Source organism: Xiphophorus hellerii, chromosome 5 (assembly GCF_003331165.1).
Source record: "Xiphophorus hellerii strain 12219 chromosome 5, Xiphophorus_hellerii-4.1, whole genome shotgun sequence".
Taxonomy (NCBI): domain Eukaryota; kingdom Metazoa; phylum Chordata; class Actinopteri; order Cyprinodontiformes; family Poeciliidae; genus Xiphophorus; species Xiphophorus hellerii.
This window is the reverse complement of record NC_045676.1, coordinates 29,979,542-29,995,203: the sequence shown is the minus strand read 5'-3', so window position 1 is coordinate 29,995,203 and position 15,662 is coordinate 29,979,542. Positions and strand designations below refer to the sequence as shown.

The 15,662-nt window shown below is 39.4% G+C and overlaps 1 protein-coding gene across 5 annotated transcripts in view; it reads left to right on the top strand.

Moving 5' to 3' along the window:
• The window catches only part of lrba (LPS-responsive vesicle trafficking, beach and anchor containing), a 240,332-nt gene that overhangs the window by 29,935 nt on the left and 194,735 nt on the right, over positions 1 to 15,662 (top strand). For all 5 annotated transcript variants that reach the window (XM_032563843.1, XM_032563844.1, XM_032563842.1 and 2 more), the window contains exons 10-21: positions 321 to 454; positions 1,491 to 1,599; positions 1,717 to 1,869; positions 2,872 to 3,040; positions 3,460 to 3,539; positions 5,160 to 5,222; positions 5,599 to 5,696; positions 5,790 to 5,882; positions 7,495 to 7,603; positions 7,812 to 7,893; positions 12,223 to 12,346; positions 12,969 to 13,161. In XM_032563843.1, coding sequence (XP_032419734.1) covers positions 321 to 454; positions 1,491 to 1,599; positions 1,717 to 1,869; positions 2,872 to 3,040; positions 3,460 to 3,539; positions 5,160 to 5,222; positions 5,599 to 5,696; positions 5,790 to 5,882; positions 7,495 to 7,603; positions 7,812 to 7,893; positions 12,223 to 12,346; positions 12,969 to 13,161 — 1,407 coding nt within the window. The remainder of the gene's footprint in view (positions 1 to 320; positions 455 to 1,490; positions 1,600 to 1,716; positions 1,870 to 2,871; positions 3,041 to 3,459; positions 3,540 to 5,159; positions 5,223 to 5,598; positions 5,697 to 5,789; positions 5,883 to 7,494; positions 7,604 to 7,811; positions 7,894 to 12,222; positions 12,347 to 12,968; positions 13,162 to 15,662) is intronic.

The window sequence follows — 15,662 nt, the reverse complement described above, 5'->3', positions numbered from 1 at the left end:
CTGATTTCAAAGTTCTTTTGTTTAGTCCAGTTAAACGTACCAAACGTTGACCCTAAAAGGAAAATATTATGCACCGGGTCTTCAGTTTTATGGCGCTTGTTATATTGGAGAAAAATTCATATTTTGGTGGGAACTGATCAAGGTGAAACTGGATTATTGTTGATCAAAATTTATTGTTTTGACTTTTTTTTTTTTAGAGAAATGAAGCGCAATGTGGCAACTCCAACCTCAACCCTACTGCTGTCAGCATTGAAACTTATGGCTTTCACATGAATGCAAAAATATTTCTTGTAATGCTATGATGTGTGTGTGTGTTGTAGGACGTGAAGGCTGTGGTAACTCACTCGGTGCAGAGTGGCATCCACTCCATCGGTGGCATCCAGGTCCTCTTCCCTCTGTTTGCACAGCTGGATTATTGGCAGCCTTGCAGTCAGGAGCCCGACACATCTGTCTGGTAAAGATCTCACAACCTGCTTCTCCTCTCAGTTTGCTCAGCTAAACAGCTTTATGAGCAGGTTGAGAGTTGAGTATTAGTAGTTTGCTTCAGTTTTGCATGTCATTAAATTCTCTCTTCAGAGAAAGAACTGGTTTTACTACAACCTTATGACTGAGAAATTCATCTTTCTAGCAGTTTTTATAGTTTGATCTAGAGTAGGGATGCACCAATCCACTTTTTTCACTTCCGATACCGATATCTGCGGTTTATTGGCTGACACAATGCAGAAAAACAGCGCTGAATTAACTGAATTACAAATTTATTTGCTACCTCTGCACCAGTGCAGCTTCATAAGCCTGATCAAACATGTGAAAACAACACAACTTTAATTTGTTCAGTCAGTGAATTTAGGAGTGGAACAGCCAATGTGAAATAAATGATAAAAAATCTGAAAGTGAAAGTGACAAAAACAAAAGGTTGATGACCTTGGTGAGATGTGTAAACAATAAACAGTAACAACCCCTCTTTCAAATGGTTCAGAAAAGGCAACTAGGAATTCTAGATATGATGTCAAATACAATAATAAAGAATGACGTTACTAAGAGCACAAAGTATAGAATTATGGATTGGGCACCGATATCCGAACTAGAATTTTTTTCACGATTCAGATATTTATGTCTGATCTGTGCATCTCTAGTCTGTCAGTCAATCAAGTTTATTTGTGTAGCACATTTTAGCAACCAGGCTGTTCAAAAATGCTTTACATTATAAAAACACAAAATGCAAAGTCATAAAAAACACCATACAGTCAACAATTGGAAAGAAAAAAAAACCGGTAACAAACTTTATATTTTGATGAATGCCATCACCAGAGTTACCAATACACATCAAATATGTTGGTCAATGTTGGTCTAAGATCTGTCTTCACAACACTCCAGTCCAGCCTGCCTTCATGTCCCATAAGATTTGTGGGAAAGCTCACAGATTATTGTCTCTATCTAAGCTGCTGTCTGTCTCTCTGCTGTCCTGTCTCTCTGTGTGTGTTGGCGAGTAGCTGCACGCTGCTATCCTTCATGATGGAGCTCTTGAAGAACTCCGTGTCCATGCAGGAGCAGGTTCTGGCCTGCAAGGGCTTCCTCGTCATCGGCTACACGCTGGAGAAGGTGACCTCTCTAAACGTCCGGCCCCGTCCGTATGATGTTTTCCCGTTTAGCCTTACCTTTGTAAGAAGATCCAGTTGAAGCCCAGTTGCCATGTTTTCCTCCATCTCTGTGCTGCAGTCCTCCAAGGTGCATGTAACGCGGCCCGTCCTGGACATTGTCCTGGCCTTCTCCAGATACCTCAGCAACCTGCAGAATGGCATCTACTTACTCAAGCAGCTGTGTGATCACATTCTGTTCAACCCAGCCATCTGGATCCACGCCCCTGCCAAGGTAACACAACCACACCCATAAACTCCACAGCTCCTGCTTTTACAGAGCTGAATCAACTCTGGAGATGGACTAGTCTCTGAAGTACACCAAGCTGATGAACGTTGAGCTCAAAGATTTTCTTTTTTATTTCCATGGCTTCTTTTATAGCTTTTATATTTTTTTTAGTATAAGGCCAAAACATTTTTGAGGAAACATGCAGAAGATCCTGAGAGAAGGATTATTGAGAAATTAGAAAATGTAGACTGACCTGAAAAACTTTTCATACCCCTTAAATCTTTTTGCATTTTGTCACATTGTATTCACAAACAGACTTTGATTTATTGGACCACCATAAAGTAGAAGCTATGCTTTATTTATTATCATTTATTTAAAGATGTCTTATTATGTAAAACTTTTTTGAGCTTTACATTGTGTTATAATTTATTCTCTCATTACAAACATACATGGAGTGTTACTTTGATTCCTTCATGCATGTTTGAGAAATTCTTTAATCTCCCCTGGCAACCATTCAGCTGTTCAAAGGCTTAGGTGGGCCTAGCCCCGCCTTCAAAGACGCAGCTCCTCCTCTGAGCTGCAGTTTTCGAGCGTCCGCCTCACAGATCAGCCCTGCCTGTGTGCTGAACCACTGTCCGATTTTAAATCCTGTCTGAAATATTAATTTTACTCACTGGCCTTCAGCCCAACTGAGACTTGATTTTACTTAATCTTCACTGGTATTGATTTTATCTGTTCTTCCATAGATAAAATAGATCTATTTTATCTAGATATATTGCTCTAGAGCAATAGTGTGCTCTATTCTAAGCACTCTATTGTGCTTTGAATAGAGTTTTTCATTCATTACTGTGTGCTTAGCTTCAACACTTTATTTTTATGCTTTCGTTTATCTTATTCGTTTATTACTGATGTTCAGCCCTTTGTTTCAGCTGCGGCTGGCTTTAAAGTGCCTTATAAATAAAGTTGATGATGATGAAATGCATGTTACGAGTTTCCTGATCTGTGCAGGTGCAGCTGATGCTCTACACCTACTTGGCGACAGAGTTCATCAGCACGGTGACAATTTATAACGCCGTCCGCAGGGTGGGCACCGTGCTGCAGGTCATGCATACCCTGAAGTACTTCTATTGGGTCGTCAACCCCCACGACCGCAGCGGAGTCATACCCAAAGGCGTCGGTAAGACCACTTCCTGTTCTTTCCTTCATTGTTTTCCTGCGTTTGCTTTTAATGTGACTGTCATCTATAAATCAGGAGAAAACGCTCTAACAGCTTGTAGAATCTCATTTAGGAGCAATAATGAAGTTCCATATCACCTCAGCTTCTCATGCTATTGCAGAGAACATTTCTGTAGTCATTTTACTAATTGAACTATTACTACGAATGCAGAAGTTTCTCAGTTGCTTTAAGGCTGATTCACAGAGAGGCTAAATGTCTAGGGGCTGACAAAAAATATATTAAGATTTATTAAGACAAACATATTTCAGGTTATTTTTATTCTCGTTAAAGAGCTGTGGCATGTAAACAAATTTTCCTGTCGCAGTAAAAACAGACATTCAGAGGAACAGACCTAGTTGATGTTGTGTTTGTGTTTTCAGACGGTCCGCGGCCCAATCAGAAGGAGATGCTCTCTCTGCGAGCCTTTCTGCTGCTCTTCATCAAGCAGCTCATTATGAAGGTAAGCTCATTTTAAAGGGGCAGCATAATATAATCGTATAAATTTGACTTTTACAACTTTACATCATTTTATGAAGGTGTTGCTTCATAAGAAACATACCTGGAGTTTCCTTGATTTTTTTAATGCATGTTTGAGAAATCCTTTAATTTCCATGGTAACCATTCAGTTGAACAAATTGCCTGGCTAGACCTGGTCCTGCCTTTGAGGATGTAGTTCATCCCCGCCTCCAGACGAGTTTAATAGGGAGTCCATCGGCTAATTTTGGGGGGGGGGCAAAATAAATCTACAAAGCAATAATAATATTACTTGAGTAAAAGACAAAGGTTAAAGGTAAAAAAGGTTAAAGATACTTATAAGAGTAGTTTGTGCCGTAAAACTACTCTAAGTACCTTTTTTCCAAAAAAGTTACTCAAGTCTATGTAACAAGTACTATCCACTTTTGAACATAAACAACAGCATCAGTAGCCTATAAGCTACTTGTTAACAAGCTTAAGGTGCTGTATTGGTATTAGCTAGTCATCATTTTCTAACGTTACCTGCATCCAACAGCATTAGTCAACTCAGTCAGTTAGTTTGGAGGAAAAACTGTACAAAGTTCTTTGCGTTTTGTTGGTTTGCTGCCATGATTCTAACACAAACCAGAGTAGCTCTGTGAAGCAGCAGCAGGTCTCCTTCGCTGCCGCACAGGTGTAAACCCAGCACAAGCATCTTAGCGCTCATGGTGCGTTCGAAGGCGACTCATAAAAACAGGTTATGACTTGTTAACAACGAATTAAACAATTTTAACTGCTGAAAAAAGTGACGGAAGGCACAGATATGGGAAGTGCGGAAGCCCCGACTGTATCAAATTCATATAGTTGGCCACTCTGAGGTAAAAACAATAAACAGCTTCCAGTCCAGGGGGGCACAGCTGACTTTCTGGGCGGGCCACGCACGCCAAAGCCCGCTCATGCCGCCGGGCCTGATGTAGTTCCTCCTCACTTCCTGAGCTACCAAGCTTCTGCCTCACAGAGCAGCAGTCCTCCACTCAGCTCCTTCAGACTAGCCAGCAGCAATTAGCAAACACCTGGTGGAACTGAGCATCTGCTGAGCTCATTATAGAAGCTACTTCTCTGAGCAACATTGGTAAAGACGTTAAAGAGTTAATAGAGGAGACATGTTGTGATGATTTCCTAAAGGGAGAGTTTTAGAAAGAGCAGGAGTTTCTTAAAAAGACCCAATTTCAAGTCGTTACATTACGGTCAAATTTCTTTTAAGTCATATTTGATATGTATAGCATTTTTTTAACAACTGAAGTTAACTTAGTTACTTAAGTGGTTTGTAAAAAAGCACTATGTGCCTGGAAAACGCATGATACCGGCCTTGTAATAATCGGTTCATAAAATAAGATGTTTTTTCTTAAGTTTTCTGATGACTGTGTATCAGATCCCATAATTAGAAAACTCCATATACTGGCTCTCTAGTGAAAATTGTGTATTAGAATTAAATATCTTGGAGACTGTCCTAAAAAGTTAGGACAAAGTTTACAAACACAACTGTTAAAGTTTTTGACTCACCATTAAACAGATTCCTGCTGAGGACAGGCAGGTTCGGTGTAACTCAGGTGTGGATTTGTTTCAGGATCATGGCGTGAAGGAAGACGAGCTGCAGAGCATCCTCAACTACCTCCTTACCATGCACGAGGTGAGTAGACGAAGACTTGACCACCAGATGGCGACATGACACTGCGGCAGCCTGCAGCAAGCGTTCACTGCGACTCCAGGCTTTCTTACTTAATTTTAATATTTAAAATCTGCTTGTTTTCATATCATATCTGGTTTTGTTTATTGTTAGGTTACAAAAAGTAAAATAAAGCTTAGAAAGATCTTCAGCGTGATGTATTGGAGGAATGAAATACTGTTCAAAAAACAACTTCAATGAATCAACTCTGTGTTATTGAACATTGTGCTGCTACTGCAGGTGTGATTGCAGGTATCTGTAAGTGATCAGGCAGCTGATCTTAAATAGCTGCAGATAGACAGTGGTGATAGCTTCAGCCTGCTTCCTCTCTGTTCCTCAGGATGAAAACCTGATGGATGTGCTGCAGTTGTTGGTGGCTCTGATGTCTGAACACCCTGGCACCATGGTCCAAGCCTTCGACCAGAGAAACGGAATCCGGTGATTACAGACTTTTTTAGATATGGGATTAAGCTAGTGTAAGACTTGGCTCGTTATTATTTATTTAACATGTTTTTTAAAATGTACCCACAGGGTTATTTATAAGCTGCTGGCCTCCAAAAATGAAGGGATAAGAATCCAGGCCCTGAAGGTCATGGGCTACTTTCTAAAGAGCTTATCAGCAAAGTAAGTGTTTCCTCCTCAAAATGTCCTCCTCTCCTCACTGTTTCCTCTTCAGTGTTTCCTCCTCTCTTAAGCGTTTCCTTCTCTATTCTGCCTTCTCTGTTTTTCTCCAAATGCGTTAAGTGGACGCTACAGAAAATGTTGTGCTCATCATGATCTCTACAGATAATCCATTTAGTTTAGTTTAGAGCAAGGTTTGCTCCAGAAAACTTGCTAAGCCTGGTGGTTGGAGCGCTCGGCAGTCATTCATCCCGCGGCCCGTCGTGTTTTTGAGTTTAAAAAATGTTTACAGTTGACAGAAAATTTGAAAATATCACTTGATTATGTGTTATTGAAAGATTGGAAGATTAACACCTGAACGCCAACTGTAAAGTCTTAAAAAATGCAAACATTTTAAAAAGACTTAAATAAATAAGCAATGCCTAGCCTGGTGGGGGCATAAGTAAAGCCTGGTGGCCCGCCAGGCTTATAATATACTGAGGGAAGCCATGATAGACGTTCCTTATGGTGCTAGAGGAACATTTGATCACATTTTTAGATAAAGAAATCAGAAAGTTATTGTAACATGCTCATTTAAAAAAAACCCTTAAAATAACATATATGCATGCACACCCACACACACCCTTCCCCCCCCACACACATACAGTATATGTATATGTATATACATATTCAGTATATGTATATACTGTATATATATATATATATATATATATATATATATATAAACAGCAGTTTAATCAGAACAACATGAGGAAAACATTGAAGACCAGGAACCAAATGAGGCTGATGGAAGGGAGGATAGAGGAAACGTGAGAGAGTCTAAAATCTTTGTAAGGATCAAACTCCAACCAAGAATAAGAAAATAAGGACAGAAGTAAAGTCAAACTAAAATCTCCATTAGATTCAAATAGAATGACGCTTATTTATGCAGAGCAATAAAACAACATATGAGTAAAGCAATAATGTAAAACGAATTATAGTTAATCAAAAAAAGAATTCAGTCTGTGTATTAAATCATGTTGGGATAACACAGCAGATTTTATTATTAATGACGTTAAACAGTAAAACTCCAAACCTAAAGGACGTCTTAATAATCTGTTTCCCAGGCGACGGCTGATTCTCCATGACTTTTCCTTCTTGCGTTTTAGTCAGAAGACTGTCTGGATTCGGATCAAGCAATCAATCAAGTTTATTTGTGTTGCACATTTCAGCAACAAGGCAGTTCAAAGATCTTTACACCATAAAAACACAAGATCCTAGAAGACACCACGCAGTCAGCAACCGAGAAAACCACTAAACATTATATTTTGCTAAGTTCCATTATTACTCATGAGAATCACCATTCACACTGTACAGTAACAGTCAGACTAATAAAAAGTTTTATTAAAGCCAATAATCCTTTTCATCATTAAAATAATCTAAAAATGAAGTTTAAAATATGAGATGTTTTACTCTCTCTGCAGCAGGCAGTTTGAAGCTAAATATCTTTTCTATCACTCTGCAAATGTTTCATATTTTGTCCTTGAAATATTTTTGGACAAACAACGCCACTGCTCTGTTGACCTTTGACCCAATTTTCACCCCCCCCCCCACCACCACCACCACCACCGATCAGGAGGAAGTCTGAGGTCATGCTGACCCACGGCCTTTTCTCGCTGCTCACCGAACGCCTGATGCTCCACTCCAACCCGTTCACCATGACGACCTACAACACCCTGTTTGAGGTCGGTCTGCTGTGGCTCACTTCAAGCTCACACGACTCAAGAAAAAAATATGATACGCAGTAATAGTTGTGTGTTTGTGCTAAATTTAGCTATAAATGAGGGAAGTTTCAGACTCTGGTCACAAATGAAACCCAGCTGGCTGTTTCTGTCACCGTTCAGACGTTTCCAGCTAGAATCCCCGTCTGACTGACTGCGTGTTCCCTCCTAGATTCTAACAGAGCAGATCTGCACCCAGGTGATCCACAAGCAGCATCCAGACCCCGACTCCTCTGTGAAGATCGTCAACCCGCGTAGGTTCCTCCCTCCATCGCTGGGCTGTTCCACTAACACATCAGCGCTGTAAATTTCAGACTGTGTGTGTGTGTGTGTGGGGGTGTGTGTGTGTGTGTGTCCAACAGTGTTGTCACTGTTGGACCCCCGATCCAAACATTAGGACAGTCCAAACACTCTGCCTGACACATCCACACTCATGTTTGTTTTATCGAGGTTCTCTGTTGTTTCCTGGCAGGATTGGTTTGAAATAAAGGAGTGATGAATGGAGTAAAATGGTTTTAGGAAATTATCCAAATTTTATTTTTTTAACATTTTAATTATATGCAGATAGGCCTGTCACGATAAATTTGATCAGATGATAAATTGTTCCAGAAACAATTGAGCTTCCACACCAAAGTGTTGTTCCTTTGAGCTCATTTTTAAGTTACAAACAGATAAGGAAGCGAGCTCGCCCTCTCAAAAGATAAATAAAGTTTAATTTATGAAAGAAAACTTTATGCTGGAACAGGAAGATATTTTAAATAACCAGAAAATAACCAAAATGAACAAAAAGAATAAATAAAATGGAAATAAAACACCCACACAACCAAAAGCATAAATGAAATGGATTATGAAGTCTCTGTAAACATATTAATCATCTGAATGGAAATTATCAAGCTCCTTTTAATTTATCACGTGATTAATTGATTTATTGCGACAAGCTTATATGTCGGTTATGTTTTTGCTTATTCATAGTTAATAATAGTTAACCTTTTGTTTGTAGGACGACATGCGCATGAACATGCTGCTGCTCCGTTCCTAAACGTTTTTTTTTTTGCGATCGGCTTCATTTAAAGAACTTTGAGCTTCTTCCAAGTCTGGATGAACACGGAGAAAATGTTGACCATTATGGAAAAAAACATTTGTTTCCAAACAAAAGTGCTCCCATTTCTTTTAGAACATAATCAATCTTTCTAAAATGTAATGGCTCAGACAAATGGCAAAACTTTTCAAAATGATTAAATGTAATTATATGCAGCATTAATATAAGTGACTTGATTTATCTTGGTGAGATTTTTAATGTGGTAATCTAAAATTGTGGCTAACATGGATGAGGTAGTTTGATCACTCTGTATTGTTTTCACAATTTGCTTCATAAACTATTTTATATCTCTGGCCAAAATATGTGGAACTGACTTTGAATCTGATTGGATCGACTTTAGATTTCTGTCCATCAACCAATAAATCGGCTGCATCTATTTTTGTAAACGGCTGTCAGACGTCATTTGTTACGAACCTGCTTTTTAGAAATCGGCTAAACTCAATTATTGATAATCGCATCATGAAACACTGTTTTCTCAACATGTTGAGAGATTGGAACTCTACAAACTGAGTTAAAAATCTCATTATTGACCAAAAGCAGCGATCGAGCTTCAGTAATCTCAACATAATGACGCAATGAGGACCAGCTTGGAAACTCACCTCCATGTGATATTAATGAGAGAAACCACCACAGGACTTCATTTTCCCAACATAATGACAAAGCCTGTCAGAATAAGCAATTAATCAATTAATCACATGATAAATTAACGTGATCTCAAAAATTTCCATTCTGATGATTTACTTTTTTTTTTTTTTTCGAAGCAGAAATTATTTAGAGAGAATTAGTTTATTTATGTTTTCAGGTGTTTTTGGTTGTTTTCCGCTTTTTGTTTTGGATATTTCAAATATCTTCCAGTTCCAGTTACAAAATTAAAGTTTGTTCATCTTTGAGAAGGCAAACTTTGTCAATATATTATTTGAAAATGGTCTTAAAGCAATACCGTTTATCACAATTACTGGGAAAATTTATCATCCAGCAAAATTTATTGTGATTTTTTTTTTTTTTTAAATTTCATTTTATTTTTTTAGCAAATAGATCTAAAAAAAAAGTTGAAGACGATAAAACCAGACTTTTAGCCTTTATTCTTGATTTAGTTATTGTTTTTGGTTTTCATGTTTTATTTTGGATATGTTGAAAAATATCCAACATATCCATGTTGGATATGTTGCAGTAAGTGGTGTTTGCAAAACTGAATTTTGAGAGAGTAAATTTGCATTAGTATGCAAATTTTATGTATGTATTATTATTTTTTTATTATTTTATCACTTGAAAATGGTTTCAAAACAAAAATATTGGCATTTATTTTAATTATTGGGACAATTTCTTGTCCAGCAAAATTTACTCTTGTAGCGGGCCTATTAATGGCATCAACAACTTTAACCAAATAAACAAACATTAGTTACTGAGTGATAGATGCACACTCATGGATTACTGGATATATGTGATAATTAAAAAATATATATATATATATATATTCTGTCTAAATCTGTATTTTAATCAAATTTTTTGCAGAAACTTGTCCAGTTTTCAGTCAACTTCAACTCTTCTCCCCCCCCCAGCGTAGAAAAGAAACCGGTCCGGCTCTCTTTTATCCCGTTCCTTCTGCACCCACACGTGCATTTTATACACACACTCTGAAAACGGCTTTAATCAGGTTGAAATGTAAGCTCTCGCTGTAATCACAACCGAGGTTTACTTCCACCCAGCCTTAATCTGACAGGCCGTGCTGCAGTCACACACTGATTATCTTCCAGGTCTTTATTGTGTTAAAAACTCTCCTGCTCAGCCATGCTGGACAGGCCATATGTACATCTATACATATATATATGTATATACTGTATATATATTATGGAAACCTTTGTACATGTGCTCTCATGCTACAGAGCACAGAGCGCTGGTCTGTTTCTTCTTTGCTCTGTATTCTCCTGATTTAATCTGTGACAAACTCCCAAAATGGCCCCCTGATTGCAGTCTTTAGTAACGTCAGAGCCAATCAAACAAACCGAGGAAGTAGCATTTCCCTCAAATTAACTTTGGGGTGGGGGGGAAAGAACCAAGAGCAAATGGAAAAAACCCCAACAAGAAACGAGAGAAAAAATAGGAGGACTCACGCCATCCCCTCTGTCCTCATTCCAAATACATGCTGGGGTAATTTTCTGGCGGTAAAGGTTCAGCGACTCATAATTTGAGTGACTAAGGCGTAGAAACAACACGAGCGTCTGGAAGGAGGAGACCGGGTGGGGGGGATTTGGTTAGCACCAAGGTCTGAAGAGACAAGTGAAATCCAAGCCCCAGCATCTCTCTGGTGAGGGCAAATGCACACTGACACTGTCTAGATAATTCATCTAAACAGTCAGTCTCTTTGGTTTAACCCAAGCCAAAGCCTCTCTGGAGTGTGTGTGTGCAGCCCGGCTCGCCTGTTCACGCAGCACCGCAACCGTTTCAGAGCTCCACCCTCTCGTTTTCCTCCAGTCTGTTATGGAGACTGAGACCAAAGGTGTGTTTGGTTGTTCGGCCCGATGAGTTCTACACGGACCGATATGTGTCCGTGATGCAAATACTCGGTGTGGAAGTGCAAGGCCTTCATAAAGCAACTGATCTGAGCAGGAGATGTTGTGAAATGATGCATAGCTGGGATTTGGAAAGTTAGAACTTCAACCAAGCTGTTTGTTAGATTTGATTCAAGCGGGGTGCAGTCAGTCAGATTTTTAGACCTGAGTGAAATCCCCCCCATGCCTGCCCCTTTAACTTCAAGTCAAATGAAATTGATGCCAAATTGATTGCGCAGCACACATTTTCGTTTGTGCTGCTGTCATTTTAAAGATATTAACAAATGCTTCCAGAGGTCATCAAAGGTCAACCACCCCTTTCCCACATTTACAAAATCAAACAAATTTGTGTAGGACAGGTTTATCTCTGGTGACCTCTGGAAACTTTTCTTTTTAATTTAAATTTTAAAAATGATAAAAGCACAAGTGAACATTTTTGCTACACAAACATAGCACAGTTGATTCACCTCATATATTGTTTAAATTTCTGCATGTGCACTGGCTGGTTGACCTTTGATGACCTCTGGAAACATTTATTAATACGTTTGAGTTGACATCGACACAAACAGAAATTGTGCCGTTGTTTTTGTTTGTGCCGGTTTGCTGCACAAACGATTGACCCCAATTTTGTTAGATTTGATGGGAGGAAAATTTCACCCTGGCAATTTTCTTTTTAATAATTTTTTTGACTTCCACTTCAGTTATGTGCCACATTTCGTTGAAATAAATTCAAAATAATACGCTTTCAAGTTGGGAACCTGACTGACTACTTTTGTATTGATTCACTGTAGAGAAGGCCTTTGTGTTCTTTATTTCAAAATGGCTAACGAAGGAGAAACGCTTGGTTTTTATGGTTGGTTCCCATTTTCTGCATTAAAGAGAAAAGGATTTTTTTCCCCCTCCGGCTTGTTAAAACGGTTGTTTTTCTCTCCCAGAGATGCTGAAGGTAATCGCTGCTCTGCTGAAGAACTGCCCCCAGTCGCCTGAGAGCATGGAGGTCCGCCGGGTCTTCCTGTCAGACATGATCAAGTTGTTCAATAACAGCCGAGAGAACCGCAGGTAAGACGCAAAGTTATTATAGTAAAAAACTGAAACCGAGAAAACACTTTTGTTAACGGAAATAAATAAAAACAGGAATTAATGGGGGGAAAAAAAAGATAACAGGAACTAACTTGTGCGTGTCTAAAACTAAAATGTACTGAAATTATAGCTATAATATCCTCCCTTAAACTGATGTGAAGTTGTTGTTTCCCCTGCACAAGCAGTTTATATCGGCTGTTGTCAAATTATTTCACTCCATGAGCCACAAAATAGTTTGCAAAATGGCGACAGCAAAAGTTGGGATAAAACACCAGAGTCAGTTTCTGTTGAGAAATGGTATGTTCTGCTGAGTATTTATTACCCAATCGATGGGTTTTTGAATTATGCACCTAAAAATTAACCAAAAATATGAAAACTAAAACTATTACCATAACTAATAAAAACAAAACAATATTTAATAACTATTAAAAACAAGCAAAAATGAACTGAATTAGACAAATGAAAAGTCACGACGATATTAAAATGAAACTATAGTAAAACCCCCAAAACTATTATAACCAGCCAGCCTCTGGTCGGGTGGAGGGGCTCCCCCACCCGACCGGAGGCTGGCCCTCATGCCCGGGGCCCGCTGTCGTTCCAGGAGCCTGCTGCAGTGCTCCGTGTGGCAGGAGTGGATGCTCTCCCTCTGCTTCGTCAGCCCGAGCAACAACGAGGAGCAGAAAATCACCGAGATGGTCTACGCCGTCTTCCGCATCCTGCTCTACCACGCCATCAAGTACGAGTGGGGCGGCTGGCGCGTCTGGGTGGACACCTTGTCCATCACCCACTCCAAGGTCAGAGTGCTCATTATGTCACACACACACACCCGCCCGCGCACGCCTACACACACACACAAAGGCTGACTGTATCTTGTAACAGTCAGCCTTTTTTTTCCCCTCTCTCCTATTTGGATGGCGTCTCTTCATATAAGCTCAACTACACATGACACACACTCACATCTTGCAGCAATATAGTTAACCTAAACAGTCATCACATCAGCGTAACTGTAACCTTCATCCTCACTTGGTCTCCAGTGAAAATGAGAGCAATAAGTCAGTCCCAGTGTGCCACATGCAGCTCATCACAGAGACATCATCCCTGTCGCCTGGCTGGGTAACTCCCACTGGAACCGAAGCCTCGCTCCCCTCGCCCATCAGATTAAAACCACCGAGGCTTTCCGCTGATTATCGTTTAAAAGCTCGTTACAGCACGACCCGGTCGGAATGGATCCCCCCCCTCCGGCCCCTTTTTTTAAATTAAAAAAAAAAAAAATTATGTAAAGAGTCTCTTTCTTTCACGCCGAACAGATAAAAAATAAACTCCTGGCACTTATTATTTCCAAAAGTTGTATTCAAAACAGTGCCTCAGAAATTCTTTGTTGATATCACGTTACACAACTCCGTTCCAGGGCAGCGAAATAATTGAGGCCGGTGTCGGATTGTGGTCTGGGGGGCTTTTAAAGCTGGCAGATTGAGAGTGGAGTTAAAGAAGTGCTCGTGATATGAGGGGGCGTCGGTAACCCCCTGGAGGGAGGGGGAGGTGCAGTGAGCGCTGCCGGCCAACAGGGGGCACACACACTCCTCCACGTGAAGGTAGATGTGTGTCTCGGTGTGACAAAAAGACACGAAGATCATGAAAAAAGAAGTGTGTGATGTTATTTTTGAGATGAGTAAAAAATTGCACAGTTTTTACTGTTTTTGTTTGTTTGGTTTTTTTTAATGTTGGTGTTTTTAATTAGGGATTTACAGCTAATTCCTGCTCAGAAAAATCCCGGAGAGTTTTCCAACATGCAGTGTCCAGGAACCTCTGTAGTGCGTTATTTCCAGCCACCAAGCTGCAAATAACATGCGCTATGAAAAAAAAAAAAAAAAAATCCTAAAGAAACTCAATTGCAATTTTATTGTCCCGTTTGATAGATTTGCTGCCACCTTTGTAGCACCAGAGTTGTTTGTCACTGTTGCTCTCTCCTCCCACCGCCACAGGGCCGCGTGTGTGCTTGTGCGTGTGATAGCATCGGTGTGTCTGTGTTTCGGTGATTGTGAGTTACCAGCCACAGTTTTTTTTTTTCCTCCTCCTCTCCTGGGTTCCTAGCAAGCCCTTCTCTCTGAGCACATTGAATATTCATGGTTGCAAAAGCAAGAACAATCGGAGGAACAAGGCCTCATAAATACCCGCGTCCCTCTGGGAGCCGCCTGGGCTCAAGTGCAGATATGCATGCAGAAATGCATATCTGCACTTTACGCACACATACAGACCGAGTTTGGCCTGGGCCAGAACGAAAAACTCACCATCATTGCTTTGTGTAAAAATACCATTTCATAGCGTGACTCGATTTAAGACCTAAACATTTAAGGTGACCCAATTGCTTTTATGTAAAAGAGAAATGCAACAATTGTTCCTGCATCTAAAAATATTCAGCAACAATTACTCTTACAGTAATGTCATTTATGACAGGTATTGATTTTTATTTTAATACCTATTCTTGAGCAAAAGTCCAAAGAAACAATAGTTCCCAAAAAAATGTGAATTGTGCTGAACATTATAGTGAAAAAGTATTTACCTCCTTACAGATTTTCTGTTTTTGCTTTCCTGTCAGGTTTCAGATCAACAAATTGTAATCTCAGACAGATACCCTAAGACAATTCAAAATGCAGTTTCATAGCATCACAATATTTAAAATGAAATTTAAAACCTAAACATTTAAAATGATCCAGTTGGCTTTATGTAAAAGAGAAATTCAACAATTGGTTCTGAGTCTGATAGCATTACTTAGCAATAGTTAGTTTTAGGAAAAGGTATTTATAACAAGTATTGATTTAGACTTTAATATCTATCCTTGAGCAAACATACAGAAGAAGCAAGGATTTCCAAATAAATATGCTTATTGTGAAGGATATCATAGTGAAAAAGTATTTACCTGATTTTTTTCTTCTGTTTTTGTTTTCCTTTCACACTTTTATGTTTCAGATCTGTACTTTGCAATCTCAAATATAACCAGTGAAAATACAAATTACAGTTTTCAAATTACTTAATTTATTCAGAAAAAAAGAACCACCCTGGTTTTAATTCGTGAATGAACTATAATTATTTCACCAAAATTGAATTTTGGTTCAGTTTCTCTTTTGCTAGCCATGTGGAATTAAGAAATGGCCTAAAGAGCACCTGTCTGACAACAGGAAGTAGGCTAAACGATCTCTAGAAGCAACACATCGTCCCCTGATGCAAGGTCATTTCTGAAGACTGTTCAGTGAGCCACATCGGGATTTATTATCCACACATGGAACAGTTGTGAAGC